The sequence below is a fragment of the Anabrus simplex genome, chromosome 4 (assembly GCF_040414725.1).
Source record: "Anabrus simplex isolate iqAnaSimp1 chromosome 4, ASM4041472v1, whole genome shotgun sequence".
In the NCBI taxonomy this organism is placed as follows: domain Eukaryota; kingdom Metazoa; phylum Arthropoda; class Insecta; order Orthoptera; family Tettigoniidae; genus Anabrus; species Anabrus simplex.
Window position 1 is genome coordinate 142,317,196 of NC_090268.1, and position 20,544 is coordinate 142,337,739.

Sequence of the window (20,544 nt, forward strand, 5' to 3'; positions counted from 1 at the left end):
CCTCCAGAGAGGCCTGGTGCAGATCTTTTGATTTGACGCCATATAGGTGACCTGCACGTCTATGAGGATGGGGCCCTACCTATGCTGAATTCTAATGCTTAAGACTGCACACACACCCAGCTCCCCGAGCCATTGGAATTAACCAATTACGGTTAAAATCCACGACCCAGCCGGGAATTGAACCCGAGACCCTGTGAACCATTTAGCCATGGAGCCGGACATCTTATTGAGATGATGGGATACAATTGGAAAGAGTCACCATGGCCTTAATTAAAGTATACCCCAGTATTAGTCTGATGAGAATATAATCACAGAAAACCATCTTTAAGTTTGTTGATGGTGAGATTCCAACCACACCAGTAGTTTAAGGGACATTAAACAACAGTTGTCATCGAGTAAAATATTACTGATTTTCTTGACTGAGGATAGCTAAAATCCTTACAAACTAATGTAAAACCTCGATGCTTAGTTTTTCAAGGAGTGGGGGGATGACGATGGATGCGGAGAAACAATAAATGCGGGTGACACTAAAATAGGGGGAAAGTAAGATAATAAAATATGGGTACCGGTAATATACTTTTGCATTTTTCGCCATGTGAATATAATAATGGCGTGTGGCCTGCGAAGACGGGTGCAGATCTTTCGAGTTGTCGCTTGATACGCGATCTACGCGCTTATGAAAATGCGGCTCTACCTAAGATTAATCTTAATGCGTAAGTCGGCGCACGCACACGGCCCCCTAACTGTCGGAGTTAACCAATGAAAGTTAAAATCACCGACCCAATTGTGACCTCTTGAACTGAAGGCCGACACATGCTAACCATTTAGCCACGGAGTCAGACATGCTCATACTATACATATTACATAACTGTATCAAACTATTGCAATAACGATATACGCAATGAAAATAAAACGCGACTTTTACGCCGTTTCGTTTCACTTTTCCTAACATCTCGTAGTAATTGGAAAACCTTCAAGGTCAGTTCTCTTATTGCACATTGATGATATACGTGGTTATTACGACAATAACCTGTATTTTAGTAAAGATTCTTTACACCCTTCGCGAAGGATAGGTTAGAGAGCTCATATGACACGGCTCTGACTTTGTCACAGAGATTAGAAATTCAACATGGCGCTCCTCAGATGATGTCACAGCAGGATTAGCGATGCTGCTGACTTAGGAATTAGTTTCAAGACCAGGCTAGTGAAAAGATTATTGGTCTGGCTTGGTTAGGTCCGGCTTGTAACAAGACAGCTGGGCAGGGGGCAACAAAATTGTCAACAGGCCTCTAGTATCCCACACACATCACAAGGTATGACGCAATTATTATTATCGGAAGTGCCCACAAATGTGCAGAATTGATTTAAATATTATTTTTATTAATATTTAGTTCTGCGTATTCACTTATTGTTCTTGTTTGCTTTGTACACAGTTGGATATTATAACCATCCCACGTTTTTTCACACATTTGGCATATGCAAGTCTTCACCAGATTGTGGTACATCTTGTTTTTGCAGAGGTGATGATGGAAGCCATGTATAGACAGTCTCATTAGTACGTGTCTCATTTCAAAATTTGCTGACATCAAGACCAACTACAATATATGTAATTGTAGTTGGTCTTGTTGACATCCAGGTTCTATCGATCATCGCGCCCGTGCTGTAGATCTCTAGCCGGATTTCTAGGCGGTGATCCCTTTCTGCTGCTATGGTAGATGGGAGCACGAAGGTTGTTTTCAAATCTTCCAGCAGAAAAGACTCTCTAGCTAGTACATATGTTAGGCGAGATTTTGTTGATTTGGATACACACAAAGATCTTTTTAGGAAGCATGCTTTAACTCTTTCCAAGGTTGCTAGGTTTTTCCTGGTGAGGTCAGGCCATAACAATGTCATAGGTTAAGATAGGAATAATCTTTGTCTCGAATAATTTTATTGCTGTTTCCAAGCTGAGTGCTTGTATATGCTTGATATTATTTATTACTGGGATAGCTTGTGCAGCTCTTTCTGTGTTTTGCAAAGCATTTGCCGGTAGGTTGTAGCGTGATCCCTAAGTATTTAAAATCGTAGACTATTTTGAGTTTGCTGTTGGAGATGACAATTTCTGTTCTGTTAGGCATCTTACCTACATTTCTAACGACCATCATTTCCGTTTTTGTGTTGTTAATGTAGAAGTTGTTGTTTTGGCCCCATTTTACAAATATATCTATCGCACTCTAATTTGTGCAGATTTGTGGAGCCAATTACTATGTCGTCTGCATACGCAAAAATGTGAATGTCTTCTCTATCTTGCATTACCCTTAATATTTCCTCGGTTGCGAGGATGAATAGTAGTGGGCTCTTGGGGTCTCCCTGAAGCACACCATTTGTTAGCCTTTTAATGGTGTATTTTAATATTTCTTTGATTACTCTTGTCTATGTGTTTTCTCTTCCCAATACGTTTTCAAGTTTTGATATGACTAGTCCTCTGTCCAGTTGATCGAAAGCTTTTGTGAAGTCTATAAAGACAGAATAAAACTTTTCTTTCTTCTCAAGTGCTTCTTTTTTGTTGCCTAATAATAGTTCTACTGCCATTAGTGTCGATCTGTTGTTCCGGAATCCAAATTGAGTTTCAGGGAGGATCTCATCAACAGGTCCCTTTACTCGTTCCGTTATTAACGTTGTGAGAATTTTAAAGGAAGCATTTTCTAGTGCAATATCTCTATATTTGTTTGGATCTTCCTTGTCTCCTTTGCCTTTGAATATAACTTTAATTATGGAGTTCCTCCATTGGTCTGGTATTGTTCCAGTCTCTATGCATTTATTGAATAGCTTGATCCATATAGGAAACAGTGATTCAATGGATGATTTTATATGCTCATTATAGATGTTGTCTGGGCCTGCCGTTTTCCTGTTCTTTTTTTTAAATATTTATATATTTGCTTTACATCGCACCGACACAGATAGGTCTTATGGCGACGATGGGACAGGGAAGGACTGGGAGTGGGAAGGAAGCGGCCGTGGCCTTAATTAAGGTACAGCCCCAGCATTTGCCTGGTGTGAAAAGGGGAAACCACGGAAAACCATCTTCAGGGCTGCCGACAGTGGGGTTCGAACCTACTATATACTGGATGCTGGCCGCACTTAAGCGACTGCAGCTATCGAGCTCGGTTTCCTGTTCTTTGTTCTATTTATTGTCTTCTGGTACTGCTGTAAATGGTATCCAGTCAGTTGGGTTTGTTCTGTTGCCTTCTTCCGTTTTGCGGTTAGGTAAATCTGTTTCTTCCTTTTTGTTCAAAATGCTAATGAAATGGTCTTCCCAAACTGTCATGTTTATGTACTGGATCCTTGTCGTGGGCAAAGTGCAATGGATCCTTTTTTGCCTCTTCAGGCAGTTGATGAGCTTTTTCTTCACTGTATGCTTTTTTTTTTTTCTTTTCCTTTGATTTGTATTGTTTTCTTTGTCGCGTACATTTCTAGTAGGGCAGGATCTTGGATGTTAAGCTTGACTTGGTGTAACTTGTCTAGCACTTTCTTTCTTTTGATATAACATTCTTTGTCAAAACACTTTTTACTCACTTCAGCGTTCATGTTGATTGGTTCTGCAAAGCTTAATATCAGATCTTCTATCTGACTTGTGGCTTCTGACAGTTCTTCGTTCTCTATTAGTGTTTCTATGCTTTTTATTTTGGAAGAGCTTTCTCTCAGTATATCTATGTTGAATTTTCTAGATATCTTCTGTGTGTTATCTTGATTTTTGTCCCTTGAATGGGAAATGGTGAATTCCATTCGGAGGTGTTTCCGTATAGGAGTCAATGAGTCCGTCCAGATTGGACATATTTTCCCTTTTGTTTGGCCTTTTACAAATAGTAATAGGTCTAATCAAAACCGACTTTCAACCTATTAGGTCGTGTTACGTACATTTAGTAAGTGTTGAAGAGATGTTAAGTACAGAACAAAAATGGCCAACCAGACACCAGTTGGATTCGAACCCACAACCTCCCGATTTTGCGTCGGTTGCTCTACCAATTGAGCTATGGTGGCCTAGGCCATCTTTGTTCTGTTGGAAAGGATCTGAGCTACAGGTCTGGTACTTCTACCATCACACTAGAGTGCGTTTAAGTTGCCCGTTGAGGGGGATCCGAACCCACAACCTCCCGATTTTGCGTCGGTTGCTCTACCCACTGGTGTCTGGTTGGCTATTTTTGTTCTGCACTTAACAACATCTCTTCAACACGTACTAAATGTACGTAACACGACCTAATAGGTTGAAAGTCGGTTTCGATTACAATGCGGTCGTAAAAATTCGATATTCAATAATAGATCTATTGCGCTCTTGCCGCTAATGGATGTATATGTTGGAGTTTTGTTGTTATTTGTAAGTAGGAAACCCTGTTCTCCAAGCTTTTTCAATAATAAGTTTTGTCTTGTAATTGTCAGTGTCTATTCTGCTATTCAAATCTCCTGCTAGAACGGTTGGCTTGCTTCCTTTAATGGTTTGTATTGCATCACTAAGCTCATCTATTATATCTACTTTTTTGACGATCGATGCGATAAAACGATAGTTCGAGGAAAGATAGATGCGGGGAAATTTAACATTAGTTTATATGAAACATTTTTGGGACTGAATAAATTGAACAACGGATACGGGAAAACGACAGTTCCGGGAACGATGCATCGAGGTTCTACTGTAGGCCTATATATAGTGGTATCTAAACTTTGTACAAAAGAAATGTGGTTACACGTTATATCTACTATTCTGCTGTATTAAAATTCACCAGCCTTGCTGCCCAGTCATGAATTAAACTGCAAAAAATGAGAATAAAACTTAAAGAACCATTTGGGAAAGTAACTGAATATTGCTTGTGGGGACAGGGATACTGTTCTAGGAAGTTGGGGACATTAGAAACATTCTCTTAGTGTTCAGCCAGGAAGTCATGGCACTTGCACACGGGCTTAGTTATGATCTGCAGAATGGACTGATCCATCACAGTACCTTTAACAGGTGTCAGTTTAGTCTGTAACAAGCTGTCTAGCTGGTAATTTCATTGCAAAATGCAGAGTTTGCGGCCTCTCTTTCTCTAGGCTATATCTATGCCATGACATTCTGGGCGAACTCTACCAAATGTTATTTACTAAAAATAACTGTATTTTCAATATAATTTTAATTACAAATCATTTAACAGAATAACAACCTCTTACATCAAACTGAAGTGAAAAATCTGTTTTTTAAGTACATTCATAATATATTTGAAATATGTAAATCATAAATCAACATACAAAATCACAATGGAGAAAGTGTAATGCAAAAAAACGTTCTTTTATTGTGTAATACATGAAAAACACAGATTCCTCCCTTTTTCTTCCAGTCAAATATGATAATACTGCTGTCAAATATAATACATGATGACTTACTACTACTACTTTCAATCTCCAATTTAAGTACTATAATTCATAAATACAAAGAGGAGGAATATGACACCAATTGCTTACCAGAAGTAAATTAGCAGCACTCCTCAAGACAGAAAAAATAATACTCAGAAGGTGGAATATACAAAGGAGTGAATCTTGCACATTCTCCTTAACACATTCACGCCCGTATCCGAGTTATTGCCTATAGCGCGAGTTCATGCTCTAGACTACCCGAGTTAATCCGGATAAGTGCAACCTTGAATTGTAGCCATTCCTACGCAGCTGTAGTTTATTTCTGTCATAAATACGTGCGAGAGCGATGGGGGGTAGCACCCTTATGAATGCTTCTACTCAACAGAAACCACATGACGTTGGGGATTTTCCCTTCCAATGCATTTTTTAAAAATTCAGTTTATGAACGAAGGTTAGTGCTGGCCAAACTAGCTGACAGTTGGTTTATGATTGCACAAGCGTGTGTATAATCGCGTTCTGAAGTATAGCCATGGCGTTTAAGGACAATATAATTGTTGGTGAAATTACAGATATCCTGTTCAATGAAGACTCAGGTGATGAACTAATTCCTGAACTAAGTGAAATGACTGATGAAGGTTCTCCCGGACTTGTGACAGAAAGCAAAGTACCTGAACGTTTGCCTTTATATTGCCCCTCTGCTATCCTCTTTACGGCTAAACCAGGTCTAAATATAGAGACAGAAAACAGTAACGAGATGTCATTTGTAAATCTATTTCTCTCAGCTGAATTTCTCAAATACCTGTGCGAGCAAAAAAATCTGTATGCCAGTCAGGTAATCAGTGCTGTGCCACGTCCCTTCTCTTACACAAACCTGGAGTCTGGTGATGGTTTCAGAAATGAGACAATCCCTGTTTGATGCTCACTACCAGCATCATTTAGTAAACCATCTCTCAGAAGGTACTGGACAGAAGATCAAATTTTCTCCACTCTTTATTTTCTCAAAACCTACATCTCGAAATCGTATCCCGTCATTTTTCCACTTTAGTGACAGCAGCGAATATGAACACAGCACTAACACATTATATAAAATAAGATCCATTTTACAGAAACGTTGTGACAGATTTACAGAGCTTTATACCCCCAAACAGAAAATTGCTCTGGATGAGGGAATGCTAGCCTGGAGAGGGCGCCTAAGATTCCGCATATACAACCCAGGTAAAATCAATTTTAGTCAGGATGGTTTGTAAGTCTAACGCAGGGTATATCTGTAAACGCATGATATATGATAGTAAACTCGTGTCCTCATCCCGAGGTGGTGCAGCTCTTTTCAGGCTCACCCCTGATGGAGCGGAGCTGCATCTACTATTTCAACTACATACCAGCCCTCCTGCCATTCTTAAGTTTCTGGCAGTACCGGGAATTAAACCCAGGCCCCCGAGTATGGCAGCTAATAGTGCTAACCATTACGCTGCGGAGACAGACATGATATATGATGCAAATGGTGCGAATTTACAAAGCACAGTTCTATGGACAATTATTACAATAGCGTTAGATTCACAAAACAATTACGGGAACAGAATGCTGCCGTATGAGGAACAATACAGTCAAATAAGGGTGTACCGAAAGATCTAAAGGAACACCAGGTGAACGGGGAGAAATGACTTTCAGGAGGGACAAGGATGTATAGCTTGTTTCTTGGAGGGACAAAGAGGTTATTACTATGGTACTACCATCCACTCAGCAGAAATGGTTAAAAGAAACAAATCTGAAAAAAACCCAACTGAAACCAGAGTCTGTGACTGACTATAATAAACACATGCATGGTGTTGATACTGCAGACCAGTACTTGGCACTCTATTCTTTCATGAGAAAAACTGTGAAGTGGCCAAAAAACTTTCTTCTTTTTACTGTACTGCTCACTTTTTAATGCATTTAGGCTGTTTCAGAACTCAAATCCTCAAAAAACAATAATATTCCTGAATTTCATGCAGACAGTTAGGAACCTGATCCATGAAAAAAGTGAACCCTACATACAAGTACAGTCACCTCTCTCTGACATCTCAGCACCCTCCACTTCATCAGCTCCAAGTCCACATCCTGCAATTTTGCCGACAAAAAGGGCAACGGCCAAGGATCCACCATTTAGGTTAGATGGGAAGAGAAAAGACCATATTCTCTTGAAGTTTCCACCATCAAATAAAGTACAGTTCCCTTCAATAAGGTTCAAAGTGTGCTTCAAAAATAAAATTATTAGTGAAATACGCTGTTCTTGTGGAAACTGTAGTGTTTCCATTCACCCAGGAAAGTGTGACATTAGATACCACACCCTCCAGAGATACTAGAGGACTTCTTTAAGGTATGTGCAACATTTTGTTTCCATTTCTTGGTTAGTTTAGAACTTATTGTGAAAATAATTCATTGTTTGTTGTGCCACTAACAGCTGGAATAGTTTAAATAGCCATTTAAATAGCCCGCTCAGATGGTGGACGTGAATGTGTTAATAGACTCCAAAAATACTGAAAACTGTAACAAAATACTTTCCTCACTTCCAAACAGCTAAATTAACATTATGCCTCTTGTACAAGATCAAACTTCCCCTGAAATCTATCTATATATATAAAATAACATGTCCTGACAGACTGACCGACTCATCATTGCAGAGCCAAAACTACCACACATAAGGAAATGAAATTTTGGGAATACATTTATATTAGAGTGTAGGTGCTAAGGGAGGATATTTGGATATTCCTTTTTGTTTTTGCTAGGGGCTTTACGTCGCACCGACACAATTAGGTCTTATGGCGACAATGGGATAGGAAAGGCCTAGGAGTTCAAAGGAAGAGGCCGTGGCCTTAATTAAGGTACAGCCCCAGCATTTGCCTGGTGTGGAACTGGGAAACCACGGAAAACCATCTTCAGGGCTGCCGACAGTGGGATTCGAACCCACTATCTCCCGGATGCAAGCTCATAGCCATGCGCCTCTACACACACGGCCAACTCGCCCGGTATATTATTCCGTTGTTAAGGGGGTGAATCGTTTAAATGAGTATATCTATTTCTCAAAAGCGTAACAGTTTACAGACATAAAAATTGGTATTTGCAATCTACTTTAAAAATAAACATACATGTATTTTTTTGTTTTTGGAAAACCCCTCATGAGGGGTGAAAATAGGTTCAATACCTTTTATGAGGATATTTATATATCAAAAACTGAAAATGTTACAGACTTGAAAACTGGTATTTGGAATGTCCTTCAAAAATAAAATAAAATTACTTATTTTGGTTTTTGTAAATCCACTTGGGAGGAAGGGGGGGGGGGAGGAGGGGATGAACAGGAGTGACAGAGGGGGTGAATTTTTAAAATGAGTATATCTCAAAAACGTAACATGTTACAAATGTGAAAATTGGTATTTGGAATCTCCTGTAAAAGTAAAGACGAATAATTGGTTTTCGGAAAATCCACTTGAGGGGAAGTGAAAAAGTGAGTGAATTTTTAAAATGAGCGTATCTACAGTATATCTTAAAAGCTTGACATGTTACAGACATAAAAATTGGTATTTTTAATCTGTTTTAAAAATATAAACATATTTTTTGTTTAATGATATTTAAAAAATAGAAGATGTTACAGATGTGAAAATGGGTATTTGGAATCTCCTTTACAAATAAAGAAACCCTTTTTTTTTTTAATATCCACTGAATGGGGTGAAAATAAGTGAGAAAGGAGTCAAATTCATTTCGTGAGGATATATCTCAAACAAAAGCTTAAGATGTTACAGACGTGAAAAATGGCTTTTGGAATTTCCTTTAAAAATAAACACATTTTTTTTGTTTTGAAAAATCCCATTAAAGTGGGGAGAAAAATGAGTTGAATACTTTTAATGAGAATCCTTATATCTCAAAAACTGGGGATGTAACAGACGTATACATTGGTATTGGAAATCTCCTTTAAAAATAAAGAAACATGCTTTCTTTTCAGAAAATCCAATCAAGGGGTTGGGGGTGAAATGAAGGGAAGAAGGAGTTGAATTATTTTCATGAGTATACTTATATCTCAAAAACTGCAGATGTTAGACATTGAAAATGGTATTTGGAATCTCCTTTAAAAAATAAATAAATAAAAATGTATGTTTTTGTTCTCGACTTGAGTGAGGGCGGTTTCTCACATGGACACTTCTGTGTCGCATGATCCAGTGTTAATGCTGCCAGTAGCCTGGTCATCTTAGCCCCAAAAGTCAATACCACAAACTTAGTTTGCAAAGAGTTAATGGGGTAAATGAAACTCAATTTTTCGTCAAGTTTTTATACCTTAGGAATTTTCAGAATTTGCAGTAGCGAGGAACGATTACTTTTATCAAATTATGAGATACACGTGAGCAAAGTTGCGGGTAACAGCTAGTTATTAATAAATGAATGTGAAGTTCTCAACGCAAGAGCATGCATGTAATGTATATTTTGAAATATACCTATGAACAATTTTAAGTGTATTTTCATCCATTAGTTCAACATTTTATTCTTTAATGTTCATGTTCTTTCGATAGAGATGACAATTACTACATGTCTGATGAATAATAACAGGTGGCAGCAAGTGGAATAACGCATTGTAAACAAAGTGATGCAATCTTTTGCCTCAGCACAAGCAGTACAGTTATATGTTCACAGAACAGTAAACTGTCTTAGCAACAGAACTGCTATCAGAGTTCTTTTCTGTCACTTTTGTATTAATGGAATTATAGCTTTTCATAGAATGGAAAAGCCTTAAAAAGAAATCAAGCATAGTGATTCGTTCTCGCTAGTGGTAATGACTGATAAGACAAGTAATGCAAGATATTCTACTAACTTCATTACTGTCTTATAGGATAGGGGCGAATGAATTGCCTCAGTGTGTTTTCAACCACTTAAGAGCAACTGTCCTCGACAACAAACTCGCAGGGCAGGAACACTTGATGTCTGGTATACATTGTGAATAACGTGATTAGAAAGGCGATTTTGTACAGGGTCATGTAGTTTTTTTGCTATTTGCTTTACGTCGCACCGACACAGATAGGTCTTATTGCGACGATGGGATAGGAAAGGCCTTAGAATTGGAAGGAAGTGGCCGTGGCCTTAATTAAGGTACAGCCCCGGCATTTGCCTGGTGTGAAAATAGGAAACCACAGAAAACCATCTTCAGGGCTGCCGATAGTGGGGCTCGAACCCACTATCTCCCGATTACTGGATACTGGCTGCACTTAAGAGACTGCAGCTATCGAGCTCGGTGGTCATGTAGTGGATGCAATTTGAATTGTCTGCTAAGTGAAAAAGAGATGTATATGAGATGTTATATGGTTCTGTAGTGTTAAGGGCATGTTCTTTAGGCCTAATCAGAAGGAATACCATGCTCTCAAAGCACCACCATTCTTAATGAACAGACAATTCAAATTACATATGCTACAGAACTACATCATAAAAATGGATACAAGACATCAAGCATTCCTATTCCTAGAGTATGTTTTTTTTTTTTTTTTTTTTTTTTTTCCTTTCTGTGAGCTAGAGGAATTAGACAGACCCAACCGAGAATCGAACCTGGGACCCTCTGAACCATGGACCAGGCTGCTGACCATTCAGGCAAGAGGCAGACAAAAGAGGTGAAGTAAATCTGATGTTTGCCTGCCATGTGCAGACATTTCTTAACTACGAAACACAGACGTATCGCATGACTTAGATGCAGGTTTTCATTGCACAGGTTAAACAGACTAAACTATTCACAAATTTTTGTGATGTCACCACAATTGTGCAGTACAACATGCACCCGCTTTGAAGTGAAATCGTTTTTCTCCGACAGATTACTTGGGGGGGGGGTCTTATACAAGCCTTTTCTTCTTCACTTTGCTTGTCTCAAAGAGCCAGGGGGTTTAATACACGAAGAAATATGGTATCTCTTCAAAGAAAGACGGCTGAGTTTGAAGATGTGGACATTATCCTTGTTCTTTTGTATTTCGATGTTCGTTCTTATCCTTCCGTTATTCCCTCTTCCCACAATGACCTGCCTTATGTTCATCCTATAATGTGTTTGTTTTCTTGTTCCCATGTCTCTATATATGACTTGATTTGACACTTGTTTCTTCCTTCCAATACTAACTTGTACATATGTTTTCTCTGCTACTTTGTGTATCTTATAAAACACCAACAATTGATAAATTTTCCTACAGGAACTGAACTACAAGTTTGAACATGTACAAGAAACTTCCTGATACATTCATTACAAATTACTGGTATTAATTAGTGGCCTTAACATTAATAACAGTAGGCTTATACCTTCGACTGTGACTATCAATGTTCATTGCAGCGAAATGGGGAACATGAATATGTGGTTTTGCTGTCACTCGATTACCAGCAATATCAACCTCATAGACAGCATCCCGAGCCATGATGAAATCATTGGTCACAGTGAGGCGTGCTGAAGGACCACCTTGAGCAATACCTGGATGACGAATATAACCCAGGCATATAAGTTTCTCAAGAGTAAAACCATAGCTGAAAGTAAAATGGATGCAGTATAAATATACATTCCACACTTTAATAAACATTAAAGCTATAAACAATTATGAAGTTTTGAAGAGGCACTGAAGAAGACAGAAAGTACTAAGAATGAGATGAGAAATTATTCATGCACGACATATTGAAAACTGCAGGAAATGATGGGTTTAGATCACAGGCAAAAAATAAAGAAAGGGTTGAAGTGTGGCATAACTATTTTATTTTGAGTCTGTCTGCAATGGTATACAAATTAGTGCCAATTACATTTTTGCAATTCAACACTTTGTGATGCAATAATGTCTTTTGAACAGTTGAATTGTCACTGCATTATTTAGCAACTGGTTTGATTTGTTTCTGTCGCGCACAGTTATTCTTTTGTTTTTGTTCGGAACTCTGAGTAGACTCGTTTCTGGCGAGCTAGTGAGTCTATATTCAGCATTCGTGCAAGATGAATGCAACGAATACTACCAGTGGAGGACGTCGACTGCAACTGCAATGGGTTTCCTAAACCCAAGTTGTGGTAAGAGGAAATCTTCCTCAGAACATATTTCTAACTAAATTTTGTTCGTTTATGAGCATGCGCTGCTTAAATATATGATTTTGTTACGCAACGTTGGATATGCTGTTTCTTATGAAATGCTGTATTTGAACACGTTGGGTGCCACGTGCCGCCATATGGCGTCACGGTGGTCTTCAAATTTGATATGGCGGCACAGTAGAGTTTCAGGTGATGTGGTGTAGATAATTAGCTGTGATATCTATGCGCGTAAAACTGGTACTACGTGAAGAGCAAAGATCAGGGTCTATTCCAGCTATGTATTTGCCTTGTGTGCTACCATGTGGCGCCACAGTATTCTTCCGAAGTCACCGATTGGCCAGTGGTCATTGTCACAGGTGAAAGCGCGCCAGGCATTGTTTATTCCTCGTTTACGTACGTATTATCACTCAGTTTGTATATCATCATTAAGGGCCTTATTTTTTGGTGAAATAAAACTGTTGATTTCGGTGTTAAAATTAACACTATTTCGGTAGGTATTTCGTGAAATAAATTGTCATACTGATCGATGTTTCTTGTGAAATATTCCTTATGGTATGGGGTAAATCTAAATAATTTTGTGATTAGGTGTTTTAAAGTGAACACATGTCATGTATTAAATTGTTATTAAACCTTAGGACAACCAAATGTACAAAATGTTGTAGAAATAAATACCGGTAGGCCTATTTAAATCACTGAAACCTCAAAATGAAGTTAGGCGGAAGTTAGGAATTTATACGTAGCCTGTACGTTTTTGCCGGTCCCGTAGTGTAGGGGTAAAGTTTCAGAGCCGGTAATCGAACCCGGGCCTCCGGGGGGTGGCAGCTAATCACACTAACCACTACACCACAGAGGCGGACTTGGTTTGGTTCTACATGTTTTAACATTTTGAATGACTTGTCTCCAAAGAAAAAACTACGCATGGTTTCAACATTATTGGGATTCAGAGTTGTGGGACAGTCAGAAAGTATATTTTTGTAAACAAAGCAGCCCCTTTCGCTGACCACATTAGACGTCGGAAACCATAATACTTGCGAACACTTGGTGCAAATCCTCCTAAAACTTCACTAACAATGTTTTCTTTCTTCTCTTCTATCAGACGTGCCTTCAGTGCTTTTTTTTTTTTTGCTATTGGCTTTACGTCGCACCGACATAGCTAGGTCTTATGGCGACGATGGGACGGGAAAAGGCTAGGAGTTGGAAGGAAGCGGCCGTGGCCTTAATTAAGGTACAGCCCCAGCATTTGCCTGGTGTGAAAATGGGAAACCACGGAAAACCATTTTCAGGGTTGCCGACAGTGGGGTTCGAACCTACTATCTCCCGAATACTGGATACTGGCCGGACTTAAGCGACTGCAGCTATCGAGCTCGGTCAGTGCATTTTGCAAAGCCATATATCCCTGGAAGATATTCATGGATATGCTGATGCTGCCCGGCCGGGGATGAGTAACTCAGACGGTTAAGGCGTTGGCTTTCTGAGCCCAAGTCGGTAGGTACAATCCTGGCTCAGTCCGGTGCTTAAATACGTCATCCCCGTGTTACTAGTTTTATTGGCGCGTAAAAACCTCCTGTGGGACAACATTCCAACATCTCGGCAACTCCGAAAACCGTAAAAGTAGTTAGTGGGACGTAAAAACAATAACATTATTACAACTCAACCAGGCGATTTGCTTTACGTCGCACCGACACAGATAGGTATTACGGCGACGATGGGAGAGGAAAGGCCTAGGAATTGGAAGGAAGCGGCCGTGGCCTTAATTAAGTTACAGCCCCGGCATTTGCTGGGTGTGAAAATGGGAAACCACGGAAAACCATCTTCAGGGCTGCCGATAGTAGGGCTCGAACCCACTATCTCCCGATTACTGGATACTGCCTCCACTTAAGCGACTGCAGCTAACGAGCTCGGTGCGATTTATTTACAATAGGCCTGCTAGTATCGTCATATTTTATAATTAAGTCGGTATTATTTATCTTTCCATTTATATTCATCCATGTCCTCATGCCAGGATTATCCAATTTTTCTATAGAAATGCTGGCTTGCATGAATGCTTTTGTTGTGTCTATTACAAATTGCTCTCTATCACTTTTAAACTCCTTTGCTATGTGTAAAGTATCGCCCGCCGATTGTTATTTGCCGCTTAAAATTATGTTCATTTGCTTCATTCTTCTTCTTTTAGTGTTTTTGATTCTCTACAGTATTTATCGCACGCATCTCTTCGTTTTCACGTAATGCGAACATTACAGTACTTACACATTAGAATCTTTCTTGCAGCATCAAATACATAGAACGCCTCATTGTTGTATTCCTCGACCCTCGAAAAAACTGATGTGACTTTAGTTTTCAGCATTTTTGTACTTAAATGCTGGACATTTGCTGATAAAGGTTCATAAGTGGCGGCGAACTTTCACTGCGAAAGAGTATAATGCGCACTGCTGTATCTACAACCGATCTTGCTACGACCACAACGCCATTTGCCAAGACCAACTACAATTACATCAGACCGTAATCCGGGAAAAACATGGCGGACATCGGTGGGCGATATGAGAGGTTGAGGGCAAGGTTATGCGTGTTTATTGCGAGTCACCTAAAGAAAAGATCACAAGTCGAACGTCATGAAATGCAACTCATTAACTCGAAATATGAATAATTAAATACGATATATAGATGTCAACAAAGAACATTATTAACCTTACATGAAATACTATGACACCACTATTAACCACCGCCCATTATGTAAAACACGCAAACAAATTTCTCCAACAATATTTCAACCCTCCAAAATCCACCTGTATTGTTGAGTAGGTACAAGCGATATTTGTATGATACACTTGGCCATCTAAAGAACTCGTTACCTTATAACTCACCAGAATTGACGGCAAAATTGTATATTACATAAAAAAGAACATAATCCTCATGTTCACTCACGGGAAAGGGGTTAGGTTTAGTTTACGCACGTTCATTGTAAAACGTTGAAAATTAATTACATCATTCTTGCACCACCGTTTAATTTCGTCTCTAAATCATAAATCTTGGTCATGATTTTCCGGATGTTTTTGGGACTGATTTAATTTTCTTTGTAGTAAGGTACGTTGGGTGATAGGGCAAATGCTAGGATAGGCATCATTAGTTTTAACTTCGGAAGTTTACGCGGCACTCGAATTAGATCACCACCTTCTAGGGGTATATAATGTTTTCCCTAACAATACATTTGATTTCAAAAATGATAAAATGATTAATGTACACAGCATTATTAGGCCTATGATTCGGTTCGAAGTTTTCCTTACGAAAGCTCTTAACCCAATTTTGCCTTAATATTAGGTCTTTTGGAAACGGGAACACTGAAACTCTTACTTACATCCAGGCACACAGCACATTAAACTATAAACATATTGCATAGGTAACTAAAAATGAAGAAAATACTTTCAGAGAACAACACGAGAATGAACGTTAACCTAATCACCGCCGATATTGTTGGAATAAATAAGCTCTTTGAGAACAAACAGCTTCTTACGGCACTGAAAGAGGATCTATAACCTTCTTAAGACCATAAATAAATATCATGTACGATTAATAATATTCAAATTTCCGTAAATATTTGGTAACAACACGACTTTCACAAATCAAAACAAACGCATGCTAACACTCCAGCTGCCGCCATTATGGACAGTTTCGATAGGTCGGTTAAGGTCTGAGATATTGTAGTTGACCAACTAGTTGGCGGCAGCTGGAGTGTTAGCATGCGTTTGTTTTGATTTGTGAAAGTCGTGTTGTTACCAAATATTTACGGAAATTTGAATATTATTAATCGTACATGATATTTATTTATGGTCTTAAGAAGGTTATAGATCCTCTTTCAGTGCCGTAAGAAGCTGTTTGTTCTCAAAGAGCTTATTTATTCCAACAATATCGGCGGTGATTAGGTTAACGTTCATTCTCGTGTTGTTCTCTGAAAGTATTTTCTTCATTTTTAGTTACCTATGCAATATGTTTATAGTTTAATGTGCTGTGTGCCTGGATGTAAGTAAGAGTTTCAGTGTTCCCGTTTCCAAAAGACCTAATATTAAGGCAAAATTGGGTTAAGAGCTTTCGTAAGGAAAACTTCGAACCGAATCATAGGCCTAATAATGCTGTGTACATTAATCATTTTATCATTTTTGAAATCAAATGTATTGTTAGGGAAAACATTATATACCCCTAGAAGGTGGTGATCTAATTCGAGTGCCGCGTAAACTTCCGAAGTTAAAACTAATGATGCCTATCCTAGCATTTGCCCTATCACCCAACGTACCTTACTACAAAGAAAATTAAATCAGTCCCAAAAACATCCGGAAAATCATGACCAAGATTTATGATTTAGAGACGAAATTAAACGGTGGTGCAAGAATGATGTAATTAATTTTCAACGTTTTACAATGAACGTGCGTAAACTAAACCTAACCCCTTTCCCGTGAGTGAACATGAGGATTATGTTCTTTTTTATGTAATATACAATTTTGCCGTCAATTCTGGTGAGTTATAAGGTAACGAGTTCTTTAGATGGCCAAGTGTATCATACAAATATCGCTTGTACCTACTCAACAATACAGGTGGATTTTGGAGGGTTGAAATATTGTTGGAGAAATTTGTTTGCGTGTTTTACATAATGGGCGGTGGTTAATAGTGGTGTCATAGTATTTCATGTAAGGTTAATAATGTTCTTTGTTGACATCTATATATCGTATTTAATTATTCATATTTCGAGTTAATGAGTTGCATTTCATGACGTTCGACTTGTGATCTTTTCTTTAGGTGACTCGCAATAAACACGCATAACCTTGCCCTCAACCTCTCATATCGCCCACCGATGTCCGCCATGTTTTTCCCGGATTACGGTCTGATGTAATTGTAGTTGGTCTTGAGTTGGTCTTGCATTTGCTGTAATCGATAACATATATCGATTTTTAATGATTGCCTTAGAGATCGCGGAACTGAATACACATACTTCCGATACACAGGGCCCATCGCTTTGTGTGCATTTGTGTAGAGAATGTACAGCGTTATCAATCAACTGAGAAGGAAACTACTATAGTCAAGTTATCAAGAGCATTTAAACGTTTATTGGAGATCTTTTCCGATACGATTTCGCATTTTTCTTACCACGTGGGGTATATTTCGTGATTATTTGCGCGATTCGCGTAATAAATAGATTTCGCGATATTTCGCGAGTTCATTTCGCTAAAATACGTTACGGTATGGTATCTACAAGGTCATATAAAGGCTAGAAAGAAGATATGAAAAATTTCGTGCTTATCGCTATTACCAAAAAATACGGCCCCTAATCATCATCATCCTAAACCATCTCCAGTTTCCCGGGTGTGGTATATGAGCCTCCTCCATCTCATCCTGTCCTTGTACCATTCTTCCTCCACCAACTTGTCCCAATCATGACCTCTCAGCAGTACATCGCTCTTAACTAAATCTATCCATTTCCTTCGTGGCCTTCCCACGGGTCGTCTTCCTTCTACCTTTCTGTCAAATTCCTTCCTTGCAGTTCTGTTTACTGGCATCCTCTTCATGTGACCAAACCACTTCAGTCTTGATATCTGAATCTTATTTAGGAGAGAATTGTCTATTCCTACTTCTTCTCTAATTTTCTCATTCCTAATCTTGTCTTTCCTGGTTTTCTGGATCATAGTGCGTAGGAATTTCATTTCAGCTGCCTGAAGTTTGGAATTATCTCTATTGGTCAGTGTTGTGGTTTCGAGACTGTATGTAAGAACTGGTGTATAATAGGACTTGTACAATGTCATTTTTGTTTTCATGGGTATTTGCTCATCCCACAGCAGGTGTCTTACCTGGTGGTAAAATTGTGCTGCCTTATTGATTCGATTGTTCACCTCATGTTTTGCTAGGTTGTCATTTGATATAACGCTACCCAAGTATTTGAAAACTGGAACGCTGTCCAGTTGAGCTTCATTTAACATGACTATTGGTTCTGCTCCTTCCCCATACACTTTCATCACCACCGTCTTGGTCTTGCTGATGTTTAAACCATATTTCTTAAACTCCTCATTCCAGCTTTGTATTCTCTCTCCCAATTCATCTTCTGAGTCACTCCAGACCACAACATCATCTGCAAATGTCAAGGGTTTGTATAGTTGTGCAAAAATAATCTTAATAGAAATGGTAAATGACTTGCAAAGAAGAGAATTAGTGAAATGGATATTTGTGAATTACTGATGGATTTTGATGGAGAGGAAGATGTAAGTGTTGATGGCAGTGAATATAATGCTAGTGATGATGAGTGCAGTGACAGTGACAACATGACGGATGTATCGAGTGATGCGGGAGACGATGGTGATACTGATAGTGATATAGGTGGGGACGGTGCTGGTGCAAATGGTGCAGACAATCATGTGAACAATGATGTCTGGGATCCTTGTGTAGGGGCACAGAAAGATATTCCGTTTACAAGCCAGGAGCATCTAAATCTTCAAACTGATACTTCTACAGCCATATCATATGAGTTTTACCGACTATTGCTAACATACGAAGTTCTTGATATGATGGTACTACAAACTAATATCAATGCAAATCAAACACTAGCGTCTATGCATATTAAGCGGTCTAGTCGTTTGAAGGAGTGGGTAGATACTACAAAGGAGGAAATGAACGTTTTTTTATAGGTTTGAGATTGAGGATGGGTCTTGTAAGAATGCCTTCATTATCAAATTACTGGAGCTAGTTTTCTGTATATGGAAATAGTGTAGCTGGTAAGGCAATGCCAAGAAATCGTTTTCAGTTACTACTTCGATTATGGCACTTTGGTCCCAACAATGCTTCAGCTGGAAAGTTGCACAAGATTCAGCCACTGTTAGATATAATGCATATGAACTTCAAGAGTGTCAAAACTCCAGGTGAAAACCTCGTAGTTGATGAATCAATGATTCCGTGGAGGGGTCGTTTATCATACCGGCAATTTATGCCTGGTAAGGCACACAGGTACGGTGTTAAACAATTTAAGCTGTGCGACGACACAGGCTACACCTACAAAACTAAAGTGTACGCCGGTAAAGGTACCTTGAATGCTCAGAATACACTGAGTATGGCTACTCAAGTTGTAATGCAACTTATGGACCCGTATCCGGACAGTGGTCGCTTTCTCTGCACCGACAATTATTACTCATCAATTGAGTTAGCTGAGGTGCTACTGGATCGTAAGACACATTTTATTGGCACACTTAGGATAAATCGAAAAGTTTTACCAAAGGACGTTGTAAATGCAAAGCTTAAAAAGGGAGAACTCATTGCAATGGAGAATGGAAATGGATTGACAGTGATGAAGTGGAGAGATCAGAGGGACGTGCTGATTATGTCAACCAAATTTTCTAATGATGTAATTGCTACGGGCAAAAAGAACAGGAAACACGAATATGTGGTTAAACCGAAAATGGTAATAATGTACAATAAAATGAAAGGAGGAATAAATATTGCAGGCACACTTTCTTCGTATCACATTGCAATGAGGAAAACCATCCGATGGTACCACAAAGTTGCACATGCTTTTTGGTACTGCCGTTGTAAATGCACTGCTTCTGTACAATAACACGCGGGTTACTGGACGTCGGAAAATGTACCTTGCGGAGTTTTGAAGGAACGTGGTCAACACTCTACTTTTTCCAACTAACGACCCTGTTAGACGTACTCCTAAGAGAGAGAACCACTACCTTGGGGAAGCCAACAAGACGGAAGGACAGAAAAGTACCAGGTAAGTGTTATCAAGTTCAACATTATTGCACTTCCAAAGGATGTCTATACTGATTATAAAATTATTTTTATTTCCTCCTTTCAATATTGCAGGTCATGGGCAGAAAGGCGGCTGCTTCTGCCGCAAAAAGGGTGTCAACTGTCTGCACAACCTGTCCTGACACACCTTTCCTTTGTCTGAAGTGCTTTGAATCATTTCACAACAAAGAGTGACTGAAGGTTAATTGTTGTTGAAAGACTGATGCTTATGTTGCAATGCGAGTGTCACTGCCTACCACGAGACTCATATTTTCATTGTTTTGAGTTATCAGAAAACTGTTCACAACAATATGTAATGTAATATAAGTAGTTGTTTTGCATTTTACTAGGTTTTCATAAATATTGCG

The 20,544-nt window shown here is 38.9% G+C and overlaps 1 protein-coding gene and 1 non-coding gene across 2 annotated transcripts in view; both read right to left on the reverse strand.

Moving 5' to 3' along the window:
* Window positions 1–3,947: 3,947 nt before the first annotated feature.
* Window positions 3,948–4,021, reverse strand: TRNAL-CAA (transfer RNA leucine (anticodon CAA)). Its single transcript has one exon. It is a non-coding gene; the product is annotated as a tRNA-Leu (tRNA).
* Window positions 4,022–5,401: 1,380 nt separating this feature from the next.
* LOC136871712 (pyruvate dehydrogenase phosphatase regulatory subunit, mitochondrial) overlaps window positions 5,402–20,544 on the reverse strand; it is a 108,699-nt gene continuing 93,556 nt past the window's right edge. Inside the window, exon 15 of the mRNA XM_067145234.2 lies at window positions 5,402–11,874. Coding sequence (XP_067001335.2) covers window positions 11,616–11,874 — 259 coding nt within the window. The 3' untranslated portion in view covers window positions 5,402–11,615. The remainder of the gene's footprint in view (window positions 11,875–20,544) is intronic.